The following is an 18394-nucleotide window of genomic DNA, read 5'->3' on the forward strand; positions in this document are numbered from 1 at the left end:
AGTCGAAGTGTTCGTACGCTTCTCAACAACAGATTCGGTGACCGATGGATTGGTAGAGGTGGACCAATTCCATGGCCTCCACGCTCTCCTGACCTCAACACTCTTGACTTTCATTTATGGGGGCATTTGAAAGCTCTTGTCTACGCAACCCCGGTACCAAATGTAGAGACTCTTCGTGCTCGTATTGTGGACGGCTGTGATACAATACGCCATTCTCCTGGGCTGCATCAGCGCATCAGGGATTCCATGCGACGGAGGGTGGATGCATGTATCCTCGCTAACGGAGGACATTTTGAACACTTCCTGTAACAAAGTGTTTGAAGTCACGCTGGTACGTTCTGTTGCTGTGCGTTTCCATTCCATGATTAATGTGATTTGAAGAGAAGTAATAAAATGAGCTCTAACATGGAAAGTAAGTGTTTCCGGACACATGTCCACATAACATATTTTCTTTCTTTGTGTGTGAGGAATGTTTCCTGAAAGTTTGTCCGTACCTTTTTGTAACACCCTGTACAAGAAACTCAAATTAATACTTAGAATCAAGGATGGGTATAAACTTTTCTAAATATACATACATACTCTGCAGAACACTGTGAAATGCATGGCAGAGAGCACTTTATATCGTACCAAATGTTAAGATTTCTTCCCCTTCCAATCGCACGTGGAGCACAGGAAGAATGGCTGCTAAAATGATCCTATGCTTGCTGTAATTAGTATAATTTTATCTTTACAGTAGCTCTGGGTTCAAGCCACAGTGAGGATGAACAACATCTATGGATTCCTCAATTGCAATAATGGTTCCTGAAATTTTGGAAGCAGGGTTTCACATGATAACTTGTGTATCTCAAAGTAACCGACACTATGTTTTTCAATCTTTCCACTATTCTCTCCAGTGAGTTAAGCAAATCTTTTTTGACCATTCACGCCATCCTTCCATACAGGATGTAACCAAATTCCCCTTACAGACATTGAGGACTTGTAGTGGGGACCAAGACAAGGTTAGCATAAGAACTCATGTGCAGAAACATACTGTCTTCCCGGTACATGCAAAATACTGCAATACACATTTAAAACCCCCGCATTTTCAGTGCCACTGACTAGGGTATTACATATGCCACTCACCCATCACCCAATGTCCCACGCCCACTGCAGGTTTGTTCACATGCCATTCTGTTGAGTTTGTGATCTGCCCACATAGGTTTGTACCTACTGTTGTGCTTGTTGTCTTTGTTTATACTGTACTACTGTACAGTAGTGATCAAACTACAGTACCGAATACAAGCCATGCATACATTTCATTTTTAGTACTTTGTTAATGACCATGGTGAACTACACATCTGCGAAATATGCCGACACGATGTTATTGTACAGCAAAGCTTGATGCAATGGGAGGATTTCATGTCAGTTATATGCAGAGTATTTTCCAAACTGCCAGATACCTTCGCATTCCCTCTTTGTTATGGTATACCAATGGGTCTTGGAAATGGGTACATTCATCACCAGCAAGGACAACTATGGCGCTCCGTGGCAGTAGCTCACATCCGAGTTTGAAGAGGCTGTATTCCATGCGGTAGAAGAGAACATGATAACAAGTACCAGAAACGCTGGTGATTGACGGAGTGTGGATCATTAAATTGTCTGGTGCATTCTACACGAGCAGCAGCTACATCTGTAACAACCCCAGAGGACAAAGGCAATGCAGCTACAGGATTTTGCGCACAAGCGCAATTCTGAAAGTGGTTCTTGTATTGTTGTGTGGAATTCCAATGGCGGATACTTTTCATGGATGAAGCAAAGCTCACCGGGTAAGGAGTTCTCAATTCCCACAACATTCATGTGAGCACTGATGAAAACCTGCATGCTACGAGCCCCCATGGGTTTTGGGAACAATACAATCTCAACATTCGGGTAGGATTTCTGGATGGATGTGTGATTGGGCCATAACTTCTTCCACCTCATTTCTGGGAACTGTGTACTTGTGACTCCTTGATGGCGAACTGCATGGGCTCTTGGAAGATGTTCCAATGCATGTGAGACAAAACATGTGGTTCCAGTACAATGGTACACCAACTCATTTTTCATGTCCAGTTTGAGATCATCTGGATTTGGTCATAGTGGCCTGATACCTTGGCCTGCAGATTCTCCCAACTTGAACTCGCAAGATTACTACATGTGGGGTGACATGAAATCCTGGATTTATGAGAACCCTGGAGGCATCTGAGCAAGACCCACTGATCTGGGTTAAGGATGCCGCAGATGTCAGAGAGCCAAGGATGGTGACTGTGTGCCCCAAAAGATACGGAGGTACTGTATCTGTGTTGATGTCGTTGGTTGTCACAATGCACCCTACTTGTAAGTGAACACAAGACAATATGCAGCAGGAGTCAGAGAGCAATGTGTGATGTATTCTGCACAAGCAGGAAAACAGTATGCTTGCGGAGTTCCCTTGTTAAACTTAACTGTCTTGGTCACCTCTACAAGTCCTCAAAAGTTGTAGTGCCTCAAGAATTTCTATGTAAGTTCTAGAGACACTCGGCTTTCCTCCATCTCAAACACCCGATATTTTAAGTACGAGGGTGAGAGAGTGGAGATGTGTCTACCTCACCACCGGTTTCTGTGTGCAGGATGGATGTGTATTGGGAGAATACTGCAATAGTGACAGTTGATCGGCATGGACAAGTTTTTGCTGCTCGCGCCATAGAAGATGTATGTCCAGTACAAGGAGCAAGCACACTTTATTCCTTGGTGGTGTAACAACTGTATTTCATGTGAACAAATGAATTACATATTGAACTAAAGACAGTTACATTTGATTTTCTGGTGTTGGACTTGCTAGAAGCAAGAACCGTATAGTGGTTATTAAACCAAACATATTATAATTGTATCTGTTAGTATCTAATGGTCCAAGACGCGGATGACTTGTGAAGTTATTTTGTTGTGGAGATGAAAATATAACAGATTTTTTTGTGGGGTTTAAGGGCACAAAACATCTAAGGTCCTAAGTGCCCAGTATAGGGCCATAGAATGCTGGGACCACGAGGGTAAAAAACCGTTGCAAGATCCAATATTAAAAAAATAATAATAAATAAATAAAAAAATAAAAATAAATCTAAAACATCAAGACATTACGGAAGAGTATCTAAAAGACGTCGACAAGACACTGGAGTCATCAGGTAGAAATCAAGTGTCTTTTGTCATATTACTGCGTTTAAAAAAAATTAAAATGTGAGTCACAGCTCGCACATTATCCGCTAAAATGTCTGGCAAAGCAGGCGGCAGCCCGATCCTGAGACGTAAGTGGTTAAAATAGGGGCAGAGGATCAGGAAATGTCTGACTGTTGCTACATAAAAGAACAGCTGGGTGCAGTGTCGCCACTCAACAAGTGGCGGTGACTAAAACGACAGTGCCCTATTCGCAACCGAGGTAACATTACTTCCTCATGGCGAGACGGCCGGGAGGAAGTCGATCAGGCTGTTAGGAGAGGTGACTTCTCTGACTTTGTTCCCATGAAGGGAGCACCAATGGTCATGCCACAGTGACGTGATACGCTGATAGAGAAAAGTATAAATATATTGCGAGGGAACAGTGTAAGAGGCGGGCCGATCGAGATGGTCTGCGGTCTTGGCCGCAGAATCAGCAGCATCACTCCCAGGCACACCAACATGGCCAGAAACCCACATGAACATCACTTGGGCTCCTCCATCTGGGAACAGATGGAGGCAGTCCTGGATCCGTCGAACAATGGGGTAGACTGGATCGGGATCATCTAGACTATGAAGGGCACTGAGGGAGTCAGAGTAGATCACACAGCTTTGAGCTGTTGCCTCTGGACATAGTGAACAGCCCAATAGAGGGCAAAATGCTCTGCTGTAAAAATTGTGCACTGGTCGAGAAGCCGATATTGAAAATTGTCAGCCCTGAGGACAAAAGCACAGACAACACCTTGGGTGGACTTGGAAGCATCAGTGTACAAAAATATGCTATCGGCAAGTTGTGAGCAAAGTTCGAGAAATTTGCAGCGATAGGTCAGCTCGGGAGTCGAATCCTTCAGGGACGAGCTGAGGCCAAAATGAACACAAACCTGTGTCTGAAGCCAAGGTGGTGAAAGGCTCTTCCCCATTCGGAAAGTGGCAGGAAGTGTGAACTGCAGCTGCTGAAGCAGGTGACAAAAGCGGACGCTGGGAGGCAGAAGAGGAGAAACTTACATCTCGTACTGGTGGTCAAGAATGTCATCAGAAAAAGGGTCAAAGGTTGGGTGGCCTAGCATGGAAGAAAGCCGACACGCATATCCACTGAGTAGGATGTCGCGCCGGTATGACAGTGGTAGTTCGCCGGCTTCTGCATAGAGACTATCAACTGGGCTAGTACAGAAGGCACCAGTGGCGAGACGGATCCCCAAATGATGTATTGTATTTAGATGGCATAAGAGAGACAGCAGTGCAGAGGAGTAGACAATGCACCCATAATTCAACTTGGAGCGGACAAGAGATCAATAGAGGCAGAGGAGAACAGTCCGGTCAGCTCCCCAAGAGGTACTGCTCAAAACGTGAAGGACATTTAGGGGCTGGGCGCAGCATGCAGCCAGGTAGGACATGTGGGGAGACTAACTGAGTTTCCAATCGAATGTAAACCCTAAGAACTTCATAGCATCTACGAGCGGGAGAGCATTTTGGCCCAGTCTCAAGGATGGTGGAAGAAACGCCTTGTACCGCAAGAAGTTGATGCAAACGGATTTGGTAGCAGAAAAGCGGAAACCATTTGTGATGCTCCACGAATAGAGACGGTCCAGACAATGCTGAAGACAGCATTGCAAGAGACATGTCCGCTGGGAGCTGCAATAAATAGCAAAGTCGTAAAAGAAAAGAGAACTAGAAACACCAGCTGGAAGGCAGTCCATAATGGGGATGATGGCTATGGCGAAGAGAATGACACTCAGTACGGAGCCCTGAGGCACCCCGTTCCCCTGTGAAAAGGTATGGGATAAGGAGGAACCCACACATACTTTAAAAACTCGGTCTGTTAAAAATTCCCAGATGAAAGTGGGAAGATGACTGAAAAGGCCCCATGTGTGCATAGTATGTAAATGCCTGCCTGGCAACAAGTATCATAGGCTTTCTCCAAATCAAAGAAAATGGCCACCGTGAAAATTATTCATTATGAACGTTGACAGGGTGACAAGATGATCAACTGCCGAGCGGCGCTTTCGGAACCCACACTGAGCATTAGTGAGAAGATGGTGTGACCCCAGACACCACACCAATCGACCATTGATCATGGGTCCATCACCTTACAAATGCTGCCGGTAAGGGAAATTGGACGATAGCTGGAAGGAAGAGATTTATCTTTACGAGGCTTAGGTAGGAGAACAATAATAGCTTCATGCCAAAGCATGGGAAATACACCATCAGGCCAAATACGGTTGTAGGTATCGAGGACAAAGCGTTTTCCCGCAGGAGGAAGATTCTGCAGCATGAGGGCGTGGATTGTATCAGGCACAGGAGCAGAAGACCTGGATGAGGAGAGAGCATGTTCGAGCTCCCTTGTAGTAAAAGGAGTATTGTAGCATTCTTGATTCAAAGAGAGAAAAAGAGACTGTATAAGCCTCCTCCGCCTGTTTCCGAGGAAGGAAGGCAGGATGGTAGTGGGTGGAGCTTGAAACCTCCACAAACTACTGGCCCAAAGCATTGGAAACATCAACACGGTCGACTACGACGTTCCCTGCCACAGTCAGACCAGGGATCGGGGAGTGGGCGGTAGTCCCAGAAAGCCAGCGCAGGCCACCCCAAATGAGAGAGGACAGAGTAAAACTGATGAACGAGCTGGTGAAGGAAACCCAGCATGCTGTCTTACTTTCCTTAATAGTGTGGCAGCACTGCGCACGTAGTTTCTTGTAATGGGTGCAGTTCATTAACGTAGGACGATGGTGAAAGACGCGAAGTGCACGTCATCGGGCACAAATCGCATTGCCGCACTCCACAGTCTACTAGGGGACCGGGACCCGATGGGGAGAAGTAGTAGTACGAGGGATAGAGGATTTGGCAGCCGAGAGAATAATGTCCATGAGGTGCTCGACCTGATCATCACAGCTGGGAAACAGCCATTTGTCAAAGACTGCCAAGGATGAATACAGCCTCCAGTCAACAAGAGAGAATTTCCAATGAGCGGGCCGCTATGGTGGTGTATGACTGTATAGGCAAGTCACACAAGGTAGGTCTAAGTGGGAATAAGTGTGCGTGGAATCAGAGAGAAACGTGGCTTCGCCGGTGTTAAGGCACACAAGATTAAGATGATTAAGAAGATCCGACAAAAGAGAACATCTCGGGCAGGCAACAGGCAAGCTACTGGGGATAATGCAAAGAGTGTTCACAAATCACTTGTGCCATGGATTCTAAAATACTATTCAAACATACTGGGCTCATACAAAACAAGATTAACAGAAGAAATTGAATACAGACACAGAAAGGAAGCACAAACTGTCAGCCCAAGGGAAAGGATTACAGAAATGTTGAAAAACCTGAAATGCAAACATTTGAAGATGGACTCCAACTATCCTAGTTTTAAGACCAGTGTTAAATGAACACTGTAATCTAGCAAGTACTTAAGCCTCCTAAATATCGCTCCTGTAGTGACTATGAAGTGAAGATTAGTCTAAATATAGTTCGCACTAAGGCACTTAAGTGGTCTTTCTTCGTACACTTCATATGCAAATGGAACAGGAATAAATCTTGCCATTTGGTACAACGGTTGTATCTTGTCGTGCACATTGAGAGAATATATATAGAGAATAATTTTCGCTAAGAAAATGTATCTGTCAACTAATTTACACGTTCAACGTAATGCGTTTGCAGTTATGGTGAATGGAAAACCATAACAATAAAAAAAATTTGACTTTATAAAGCAATAATTTAGTTCTTTAGAAAGGTATTAACTTTTATGTTGCAAGCTCTCCTCTAATTAAGTCTATTTCCTTCTACTCCCCGCAACACATGTAATATGCTAACGTTGCTGCATTTTTGCGTCTACATCTTCACCGATTGAGTCCACACCCAATGCTTAGTCTTTATTATAGCATATAGTCAGATAACTTTTTTAAAAAATAAATATACTTACTGTAACCGAAATATATCTTCGAGCAAAGCACTGAGAATGAAAAATACATCATAAATCTTGCTACTTTCAACTCCGTATCACTGTTAGTATTCTGCATAAGTTGCGAGGAATCATGAGACTTAAATATTTTTAGATTATTCTCATTCATTTGCGGTTGTAGGATGCGGGGACCATAAATTTTAAGATCGTCGCCATCGTCGTCGTCGTCCTCTTCCTTCCTGTTGAACCAAGTGTAATCCCGCACAAAAACTTCCTTCCACTTTGCAAACATTTTAGACCGCCTACTCTACCCAAACATAAACAACGCCAAACCTCTGGGGGTACGCTCCACTCGAGGCGCCTTCTATTTACAGAGCGCAGTTATCGATGCAACAATCGACTTAGTGTGGATTTATTTTGCTGTACAAATTAACTATTTACTGAAAATACAGTATTTTAGAGAATGCACCAATATTGAATTTATGTAACAAATATGTCATGAAAAGAATAAAAATATTGAGGTAAATATTTAATTTGCAGAAGTCGGATGCTTGAACAGATTTTCCATTTTTGAAATATGATGATTGGTGATATTTCCCTTTCATAGTGATTGCGTGCGAGTTTAATTTCATCTGTAATCTACATACCACGTAGACAACGATGTTACATCAAGTATAGCCGCGGGTTCCTTCCACTCTACTATTATTCACAGTATGGAAGTAGAATACTACCGCACTGCGAGCGATGCACAGTCTTCTCACCAACCTTTTTCGTAGCATACCAATGAAATAACCGCCAATATGTACTATTTGAACAGCAGTGAATAAAACAGCTTAGTTTATTATTTTAAGGGTGGTAAATATTCATACCATTGAATCAGGAGAAAAAAAATTATATGGTGGTTCTAGTGGTACATACATCTCTCACTGTTATTTAAAGGGTTAGTCGGATTAGACTTTTCTACAAGCATATAGACATTTTTGTACTTAGGTTCGTTGTAATTTTCTGCGATTCTTAGTGCACAATCAGAATTAGGATTTAGGTTCCTGGCTATTCAGTGAAATGATTGCCATTATAAGCTGTTTTTATTTATGTGGGCGTGCGAACGATTGATAAAGCCGTCTCGTCAAAACATCGATTTTGTGTTGCTGACTCCCACTCTGCGATGTGCGTGTGCGTGACATACGAGATGCATTGCCCCTGGGTGTAGGAGTAACCGAAGGAAAGTAAAGCCAGTGCACATCACAGACGTCAGTACAACTGGTGTTCAGTTATCAGTGGGAAGTGATGGCTACGCAAGATGAGGTTGGAATTGGTGATTTCGTCCTTTTGGACGAAATCACCATGGAAACTTTTATGGAAAACCTTAAAAGAAGGTATGGTATTAAACGTCAAATAAATTAACCGAAATATCTGCATCTTTCTTAGTCAGTCAGTTAGTTTGGAAGAGAGGGCGTGGTTTACACCAGTTTCAACAATTTATTGATGATGCGCTATGTTTATATGATTTCGAATTGAAAAAACAAAGGATATCCTCAGACAAAGGAGCAGGTGAATAACGAATAAATCCTTCGGCAAAGATTTTTTCCTATCAAGGTTTCTTTTGTATGAGTCACAGTAAGGCGAGTATTATTCATTCAAATGACATCACCACAGCGGATGAAGAACCGCCTAAAAGGCAATCGTCACAAATTTCTACCCCACGGTTCTTTGCGTTTACAGCCTGACTGACAAAAAACTTCTTACCTATACGCTTACGAGGACAAGCGGTCATCGTGAAATTTCCTTCCATGATAAAAACTAGCGACGATAATAACGTGACTGTGTGCAAAAATTACCTTTTAAATAAGATTTACACCACTATCGTTGTCAGATCATTTTTCTTCTAGAGGGGGGGAAACCAATGTTTTTGTTGCACTTCAACCCAGAGGAAATATTTTGACGCCGGTCATTGCGAGTAAAGAACTGCATATCCTTGTTACCTTAAAATGTGTAATTTGCAAGGCGACAGCATGTAGAACCTGTGCCATTGATGTTATTAGAAAATAAATAAGGGTAAGGTATCTTTTTCTCTGAAAACTATGTAAATCCAACGTCAGATGTTATTTTACTGATCGTATGCCATAGACACTCATTGACTTGTTAACCCTGATTCGAAAAAGGAGCCAAAAGTTTCAAATAACGCATGTTAAACAAATTTACAACTGTATTATTTCAAGTAGGCCTAGTTTGAAGATACATGTTACCTCAGAAATGGTGTCAATTGTTTGCTATGCCACCTGACAAACAGACTATAATTGACAGAATGAGATTTTCACTCTGCAGCGGAGTGTGTGCTGATATGAAACTTCCTGGCAGATTAAAACTGTGTGCCCGACCGAGACTTGAACTCGGGACCTTTACCTTTCTCGGGCAAGTGCTCTACCAACTGAGCTACCGAAGCATGACTCACGCCCGGTACTCACAGCTTTACTTCTGCCAGTATCTCATCTCCCACCTTCCAAACTTTACAGAAGCTCTCCTGCGAACCTAGCAGAACTAGCACTCCCGAAAGTGCAGGTTTCCAAATATAAGTTTACAATTTTCTCTTTGTAAACTCTTTGTATTCCCTGCAGTATACTTCCTTTGATTACAGGGATGTAATTTACTGAAACGAATGAAAGTAGACAGTAGTCTTCATTTGAGTATAGGGTGGTTATAATAAAATTTTCGATACTGGAGCCAATGCAGATGTAAAACTATTTACTGCATGAGTACTCAACATTTTATGAATAATGTTAGGACTGTGTGCTGCAGGATTTGCATCATTAGTAGTGTTGGTGTCATGATACTGGTACGGCAATGTAGGAGGAACTTGGACTCCAAGGAGCAAGGACGTGGTTCGCAGGAGAGCTTCTGTAAAGTTTGGAAGGTGGGAGACGAGATACAGGCAGAAGTAAAGCTGTGAGTACCAGGCGTGAGTCGTGCTTCGGTAGCTCAGTTGGTAGAGCACTTGCCCGCGAAAGGCAAAGGTCCCGAGTTCGAGTCTCGGTCGGGCACACAGTTTTAATCTGCCAGGAAGTTTCAGAATATAATTGACTCTTGCACCGTGATTATGTACACTGCGCAATGTAGTTATCAAATTTCATGTAACTACCAGTATGAAATTTCAACTATAGCATCCTAGATTTGTTGTATGGTTACTGCCAGTTAATAGGAATTATGCCACACCAATTTCAGTTGAGACTGTAAAGATCTTGCATTGAAGCAATTCATTGGGGCTATGTAATAAGCAAATTTCTATGAATGCATAAGGTGTGACACCTTTTTTTTAATTATTATTATTATTTTTAATGATAAAAATAAAATACTAACTTATAGAAAATTCTTTATTTGCAACCAGTTACAATTCACTATGTATATATGGCAAATATTAGTGTTAACAGATTCCCAGACATCTTTAAATGTTTCCATAGTTAGAGAGATGAATTGGAACACAAAAAAATAAAGGGCATTCAGGAAGCGATGCCAAATGAAGTCGGTAAATTTATTGAGGGTTGAGTTCCAATGTAACACAGAAGGAAACTGTGAATTTGTTGCAGAATAACATCAGATCATCACTGCTTCTAAAAAATGGAACAGTTCTGTAATCATTGTAGTCCATGACAAAAAACCCAAAGAAGTTTCAGTCTGTTAGCATAATGTGGAAGTTATTCACTGAAGTTATCACCAACTGCTAGAAAAAAGCTATTACTTTTAATTCAAGTATGGAACAAGCTGCCGTAAAAATAGATATTGCAGTATGAACTTTAAAGCTGTGAACAAAATTAAAGAATGCTGCAACAAGTGTGAATTACTATTAAGTCTTAAATTCATTGATTTTGAGAAGCTTTTGACTCTGTTTCAACAAAATCTTAAAAACGGCCCTCCAGAAACAACACATTGATTAGTGTACTGAATAATGTAAGCCAGTTCTGCAGCTTACATCAAAGTTCATCAGAATATTGGAAAATTTAGAACTGATGGAAGGAGTCATACAGGGATATAAAACTATCGTAACTATTCTTGGCTATCCTAGAGGATGTTTTCAGATCCTTAAATTGCAAAAATGAAGGAAAATTTTGTAATAGATCATATCTGAAGCATCTGTGTTTTGTGGAATGGCATTGTACTATTTGTCTCAAGTGCAGATAAACGTCAACAATGAATGGAAAAACTCAATTGCAAAAGGTCTGAAAGGAGGCCTCGAAGAAGAAGAAGAAGAAAAGATAAAATGTGTAACCAGCCATAGGTACCATTCCAAAAGTGTGTAGTAGACCCTACTAGCCAACACACATTTTCAAGGGGCTTATTCCAGATTTTATGACTGTTAATGGCAAAGTGCAGGTTTTCAAATGTAAGTTTACAATTTTCTCTTTGTAAACTCTTTGTATTCCCTGCAATATACTTCCTTTGATTACAGGGATGTAATTTACTGAAATGAATGAAAGTAGACAGTAGTCTTCATTTGAGTATAGGGTGGTTATAATAAAATTTTCGATACTGGAGCCAATGCAGATGTAAAACTATTTACTGCATGAGTACTCAACATTTTATAAATAATGTTCGGACTGTGTGCTGCAGGATTTGCATCGTTAGTAGTGTTGGTGTCATGATACTGGTACGGCAATGTAGGAGGAACTTGGACTCCAAGGAGCAAGGACATGCAGCATGAATTGCACACATTACTATGATCTGCTTCGCCAACATGTGATGCCTTCTCTTTGTGAAAGACATGCTTTGGACTCAGTTGTTTTGATGCATGATGGAGCTTCGCCTCACACTGCTTGCGAGGTTATCTGGTTACTCAGTAACACTTATGGAGAAAACCAAATCACTGGCCAATCATTCCAAACCACAATGCCACCATAACCACCAGATATGAACCTGTACTCTTTCTGGCTGTAGAGTTGCCTGAAAGACAAAGTTTGCCAATGGGACACAAACACATGTTGGAGGATGAAGATGAGCATAGCAAAAGAGGTAACCAAAATCTCATTCGAGATCTTATGGGCAGCAGTAGAGCAGTCTCTAGGGTGGTTCAAGGTTGTCATTGTTGCAGATGGTCATCACATTTAGCAACACAGTTTGTAACCTGGAATGTAAACAAGATACACAATTGACAAATGGTACCCTCTCATTTGGAAATTCATGTGCATTTCGTAGTGCAAACACAATAATACCGATTTTCTGTTGTTTCACATATTGATAGGAAAATTGACTGTATGCATTTTTACATGTTCTGATCACTCTTATCTTTATCTCATGATCCTTATAAAGATGTACGATAATGTCTGCAAAATTCTCACATAATCTTTCTGAATATTGCTTCTCTAAAATTATGCAACTGAGATCAGTGAGAACATTATCGCCTTCTTTTTGCTGAAGTTCTCTGAGCATCTGTGATCCACTATTGTACTAAAAAATCAAACAATGGAAAATCCAGAATGGAATAACAACAATATTATGAAAAGGAAAGCTTGTTACTCTCCACATGGAGGAGATGTTGAATCATAACAGACAGTCGAAACAAAAAGACTGCTATACATTTAAGTTTCTGTCCAAAAGACCATCTTTTAAAGTAGAAACCAAACACACATTCATGCTAGCAGAACACACACACATTTAACCACTGTCCTTGTGTACTGCGAGCAACTACACATGACTGGAGAAGCATTTAGTGAGTGGTGGGGGTAAGGAGGAGGCTGGGGCATGCAGGGGGAGTGATACCACTGTAGAGGTGGGAGAGGGTGTAGTGCTGCTTGTGGGAGCATGCAGAGGCCTGGTGGGGACAGGATAGGGCAGCTAGGTGTAGTTGTGATGTTTGAGGGGGAAGAGGAGGAGGAGGAGAGTGGAAAAGGAGAGAAGTAGAGGGTTGACAGGTAGGGTTCGCACATACCCCCTGGTACAGGCCAGGCCCAGGGAGGGGTAACTACCTTCCCGAATTGCTGATTGGTCCCTCTGTCAGGTATTTGGGAGGTGTGACCTGAGGTGTGAACATTGACCTAAGACAGGTGTGTACATCTTTCTGAAGCCCCCCCCCCCCCCCCCCTCCTCCCCAGTTGGAAGGAGTGTGCCATCAAAGACACTGCCAGTCATGGGGCATTTTCTCACAATGAGCCAATCATCATCTTTACAGTCAATGTGTATGAAATATAAATAGAATAATAAGGCTAGCAATTCAAAGACCCTCCAAGCTGCACCACATTTCCTTATAGTTTCACATACTGAAGACAGTCATTCCTTTGCTTCTGTAAATCGGTTTATTATTCAGAAAGATGTTGATACAATTCCTAGCCTTGTGAAATCCTGCTCTCGTTTATGCAGTGACACATGATTCTCAAGTACAACTACTACTTGCAGCTTCACTCCTCCATGGTTATCCTGCTCATGTCAAGGCCCATTGAATGCTGAATTCTTCCTGTGGTGTTATTTACACTAGGCTGTTTAATGGACTGACCAAGACAGAAATCCAGTGTACCTCTCTGATCAGGGTTTCACTGCAGTCCATCGGGTGATGGAAAGGTAGATGCCTCTTTAGTGCCCACACGCCCTCTTTTTCTCATTTTTCATGTAGTGATGCTTCCATCAAAGATCAAAACAGATTGTGAAGTTACCACAGTGAGAGTGTACATTCCGAACTTGATGCGCTGCTACCAGCGTCATTGTTATAACCACACTAGAGTTTTGTGTCGATACCCAGCCAAATGTGTAACCTGTGGTAGGGAAACTCACTAGTGCGACTGTCCGCCTCCTTCTCCACACTGTGTCAACTGCAATGGTGACCATACAACCTCCTCCCGAGATTGTCCTGTGTATCTTGATGAGTGGGCTGCCCAGGAGATCCAGATTAAGGAAAATGTGCCTTACCCAGTTGCTCACAAGTTGTTGGATAGTTGAAAACCCTGTGGTCTACCATCCAGTACTTACAGTACTGTTCTTGTTGCTTCTCACTCCATGAAGGACAGGTCATGCAGACGTGTTACCTCAAATTCAGCACCGCGGTTGTAATATCTCCCAGTGTCATGGTAGCAACCCCAATTCCTCCTCCAGCTCTGCAACAATCCACCATACTTTCGCCTCATGGGGTGAAGTCACTTGCTACACAGCCAGCAGGCTGGAAAGGACAGAAGGAATACTTCCACGAAGACTTCCTACATCCCTCCAGCCGCCCAACATCGGAGTATCCCGCTGCCAACTAGAAAGTCTCAAAGAAGTTAAACAAAGGCAAACTGTGTTCTCCTTCACCGACTTGGAGATCCTCTTCAATGGTGTCGCCACGTGATACCCCGCCTGGTCGACGTCCACGTTGCTGGTGCACACCGCCAACCATTTTTCTGGCCTGGACTCCGCAGACTGACAGAAGGAGAATACTGACGCCTCTGTAGATCTCGTGGAGCAGGATCCTCCAGCCTTTGTTCCCTTTAGCAGTGTGTCTTTGAAGGCTGGCACTCAGCAACTGCTGAGGCAACAACACTTCATTTTTTCCCTCCTCCCACTTCCTTGCCATGACTCTCCTCCAATGGAATGTTCACAGCTTTCGCTCCATCAAAGCTGCTCTTAGAATTGCAGCGTCTGCTTGTTCTCTGCCTCCAGGAAACAAAATTGCATCCTCAAAACCATTTTGAGTTCCTGGAATTCTTCCCGGTCTGCTTTGACCTTCCCCCGAGGACAGCATTCCGTCCCAGGGGGTCATGCTGCTCATCCAGAATGATGTTCATACTCAACCCTTCTCCCTGACTACCCAGCTTCAAGCTGTTGTGGTTCACCTTTTCCTTCCTTATTTCCCTTTTTCCCTTTGTACCATTAACATCCCTCAGTCATTCGGTGCCACCAGGTTAGACTTCCCCAAGCTTATTGGGCAACTCCCTTGCCCCTTTCTGCTGCCCGGAGACTAATTTTCACCGTCCCTTTTGGGGCTCTCCCAGAACCTGTCTGAAAGGTGCCCTCTTTGCTGACCTTCTCAATCAATTTTACCTCATCTGACTTAACATGGGATCACCCACGTTCCTTTCAGACTCCACGCACCCTTATTTGCATTTAGACCTCTTCTTCTGCACTGCCCAGCTTGCCCATTGTCTCGAATGGTCCATTCTCTCTGACATGTACTCAAGTGACAATTTCCTATGTGCTATCCATTTGCTGACTCCTACCCCACCTATGTGCACACCCAAATGGCAGCTTTCTAAGACCGATGACTGGCACTTTCGACGATCCAGATTTCCCCAGTTGTGATGACCAGGTAGAATATCTTATGAATGTTATCCTTACGACAGCAAAACATGCCATTCCCTGCACTTCCTCTTTACTGCACCATGTCCTGGCCCTTTGATGGACTGAGGCATGCTGTGGTGCCATTTTTGTGCGGAGACATGCTCTTCGCGTTTTTAACCATTGTCCTGCATTCATTATAAACAGTTGCATGCACAGTGTCGTTGCGTTGTTCTGTGTACTGAAGGAGCTAGCTGGATTTCATTTACTAGTTCTTTTAACAGTTCCACTCCCTCTACCACTGTGTGGGCCAACCTTCGATGGCTCTCTGGGACCGAGGTTCATTCCCCAATTTTCAGCCTGACGGTAGCAGGTGGTGTCATAGTGGACCCTATTGGTATCTCCAACACATAGGGCCACTATTTTGTGGAGATTTCAAGCTCCTTCCACTATCACCCTGCCTTCCTCTATCGGAAATGAGTGGAAGAGGCTCAGGTGATACTCTTCTCTTCTCAGAATTGTGAATGCTACAATGCCGCCTGTACTATGAAGGAGCTAGATCATCCTCTCGCTTCCTCCTGATCCTCTGCCCCAGTGCTGGACGAAGTTCACATTCAGATGTTGCAGAACCTTTCTCTTGTGGGCAAGCACTTTCTCCTTCATACGTAGAATCGTATCTGGGCAGAGGGCACGTTTCCAATACGCTGTCATGAGGCCGCTGTCATACCCATACTTAAGCCTGGTAAGGACAAACATTTTCCTTCTAGTTACCATCCCATTTCTCTCATCAGCTGTGTTTGCAAGGTGATGGAATGTATGACTCGTGCCTGGCTGGTATGGTGGCTCGAGTCTCACAATTTACTGACCACTGCACAGCATGGCTTTCGAGTGCGCCATTCTGTTGACCACGTCATTACCATGTCAACCCATGTCATGAATGGTTTTCTGCAGAAATATCAGACTGTGGCTATGTTTTTCGAAGGTATGTGGGGTTCTGGCTTGTTGGACACCTTTATCCAGGAAAACAGTGTGCCTCAGGGTTCCATCATGAGTGTTGTACTCTTTGTTATCGCTGTTAACCCTATTACGGCCTGTATCCTGCTGGGCATCTCTGCCTCCCTTTTCGTTGATGATTTTGCCATCTATTGCAGTTGTTCACGAATTTGTTTCATTGAACAGCACCTTCAGCAATGTCTCGATCATCTTTACACATGGAGCATTGACAATGGTTTTTACTTTTCCATTGACAAAACCATTTGTATGAATTCCTGCCGGTGCAATTGGTTTCTTCGACCATCTTTACGTCTGGGGCCTGTAGCTCTCTCTTTCATTGAAACTACGAAGTTCCTGGGACTCATACTCAATAGGAAACTTTCTTGGTCCTCCCATGTGTCTTACCTGGCTGCCCACTGTATGCAGTCCCTAAGTGTCCTCAGCGGTACTGCCTGGGGAGTGGATCCGACCACCCTCCTCCATTTGTACTGTCCCTTGTCTGTTCGTAACTAGATTATGGGTGTTTCGTTTATGCAACAGCACATCTGTCTGTCTTACACCATCTCAGTACAATCCTCCATTGTGGCATCTGTTTGGCCACTGGCGCCTTTTACACTAGCTCGGTTGAGAGTCTGTATGCAGACGCTACCAAACTACCTCTGTCATACCACCGTGACTTCCTCCTCAGCAGTTGCGCATGCTGTTTGTCTGCCAAGCCTGGCCACCTATCCTATGATGCCTCCCTCAGTGAGCCCTTTGATCGCCAATATGGGGCGTGTCCCTCTTCTCTGTTACCTCCTGGAGTTTGCTTTTGGCTCTTGCTCCAGCAGTTTAACTTCACACTACCTGGTACTTTCTTGATGGGTATGAACCCTTCACCACCTTGGCATTGTGCGCAGCCCATGTTCATCTTGGCCTTAATTCACTTCCTGAGGACACTACTCCAGCCTTGTTGTATCACCATAAGTTTCACAAACTTTGCATGACCTTCATGATAGTACCTTTGTGTCCACTGGTGGCTCTTGGACTGACCGTGGTGTTGAGTGTGCCTTTGTCAGTGGCACTGACATTTTTTCGTATCGGATTCTGGAACACTGCTCAGTATTTACAGCAGAGCTCTTCTCGTTGTATCAGGCCATGCAGTACATCCAGAGACACAGGCTTTTCAATTGTGTTATATGCTCCAACTCTCTCTGTGCTGTTCAGAGCCTCTGTGTGCTGTACACTGTCCATCCCTTAGTGCAGCAGGTCCAGGAAAGCTGTCACTTGTTCACTCTTGATGGAACCATTGTGATGTTTATGTGGGTTCCTGGTCACATTGGTCTGATGGAAAACGAGGCTTCTGATGCTGCTCCCAAGGTAACTTGGCCCACTAATTCTTCCATTTGCCCCGATGATCTCTGTGTTGCTGTCTGTCAGCAGGTGATGTCACTTTGGCATCACCACTGGTCCTCCCTTCATGGGAACAAGCTCCGGGAAATTAAACCTCTCCCAGCAGCTTGGAAGACACTCCTCTCAGCACTCTTGCTCTGAGGAGATCTTTTTAGCTAGGGTGCGTATTGGCACTGTCTTCTCAGCCATTGCCATATGTTGAGTGGTGCTCCCCCATCACTTTGCACTGATTACTCTCAACCTTTGATGGTTTACCATTTCCTGAGGGAATGTCCTTTTTTTAACCACTGATGTTCCAATTTATGTTTACTGGCTGTTTTAGCAAATGATACATGGACTGTCGACCACGTTTTATTTTTTACCTGTTGTAGCAATATGGTGAAGTATGTTTAATCTTTATTTCTCTGTGGCGTATTTTATGGACCTTTCTCCAAATTATGTTTTTAGCTGTCTTTTCTTTTGTCTATTGGGCTTAACGTGTAGTCACTTTTAACTCCTTTTTTTTGTTCTGGAGTACTGACATAGGCGTGTATGACCCTTGTTGTTTTTGCGACCTAAAACAGAACATGTCAGACCTATCAACCACTATCAATACCTCCACTTCAACAGCAGCCACCCAGTCCATACCAAGAAGTCCCTTCCGTACAACCTAGCAACCTGTGATCATCGCCTCTAGTGATGAGCATACCC

The 18394-nt window shown here is 43.4% G+C and overlaps 2 protein-coding genes across 2 annotated transcripts in view; one reads left to right on the forward strand and one right to left on the reverse strand.

The window, feature by feature from the left end:
- LOC126473154 (uncharacterized) overlaps positions 1-7454 on the reverse strand; it is a 52243-nt gene extending 44789 nt beyond the window's left edge. The window contains exon 1 of the mRNA XM_050100015.1: positions 7112-7454. Within this exon, the coding sequence (XP_049955972.1) occupies positions 7112-7382 (271 nt within the window). The 5' untranslated portion in view covers positions 7383-7454. The remainder of the gene's footprint in view (positions 1-7111) is intronic.
- Positions 7455-8306: 852 nt separating this feature from the next.
- Positions 8307-18394, forward strand: part of LOC126473155 (unconventional myosin ID) — a 158401-nt gene continuing 148313 nt past the window's right edge. The window contains exon 1 of the mRNA XM_050100016.1: positions 8307-8466. Within this exon, the coding sequence (XP_049955973.1) occupies positions 8378-8466 (89 nt within the window). The 5' untranslated portion in view covers positions 8307-8377. The remainder of the gene's footprint in view (positions 8467-18394) is intronic.

The sequence above is a fragment of the Schistocerca serialis genome, chromosome 4 (genome assembly GCF_023864345.2).
Source record: "Schistocerca serialis cubense isolate TAMUIC-IGC-003099 chromosome 4, iqSchSeri2.2, whole genome shotgun sequence".
Classification (NCBI taxonomy): Eukaryota; Metazoa; Arthropoda; class Insecta; order Orthoptera; family Acrididae; genus Schistocerca; species Schistocerca serialis.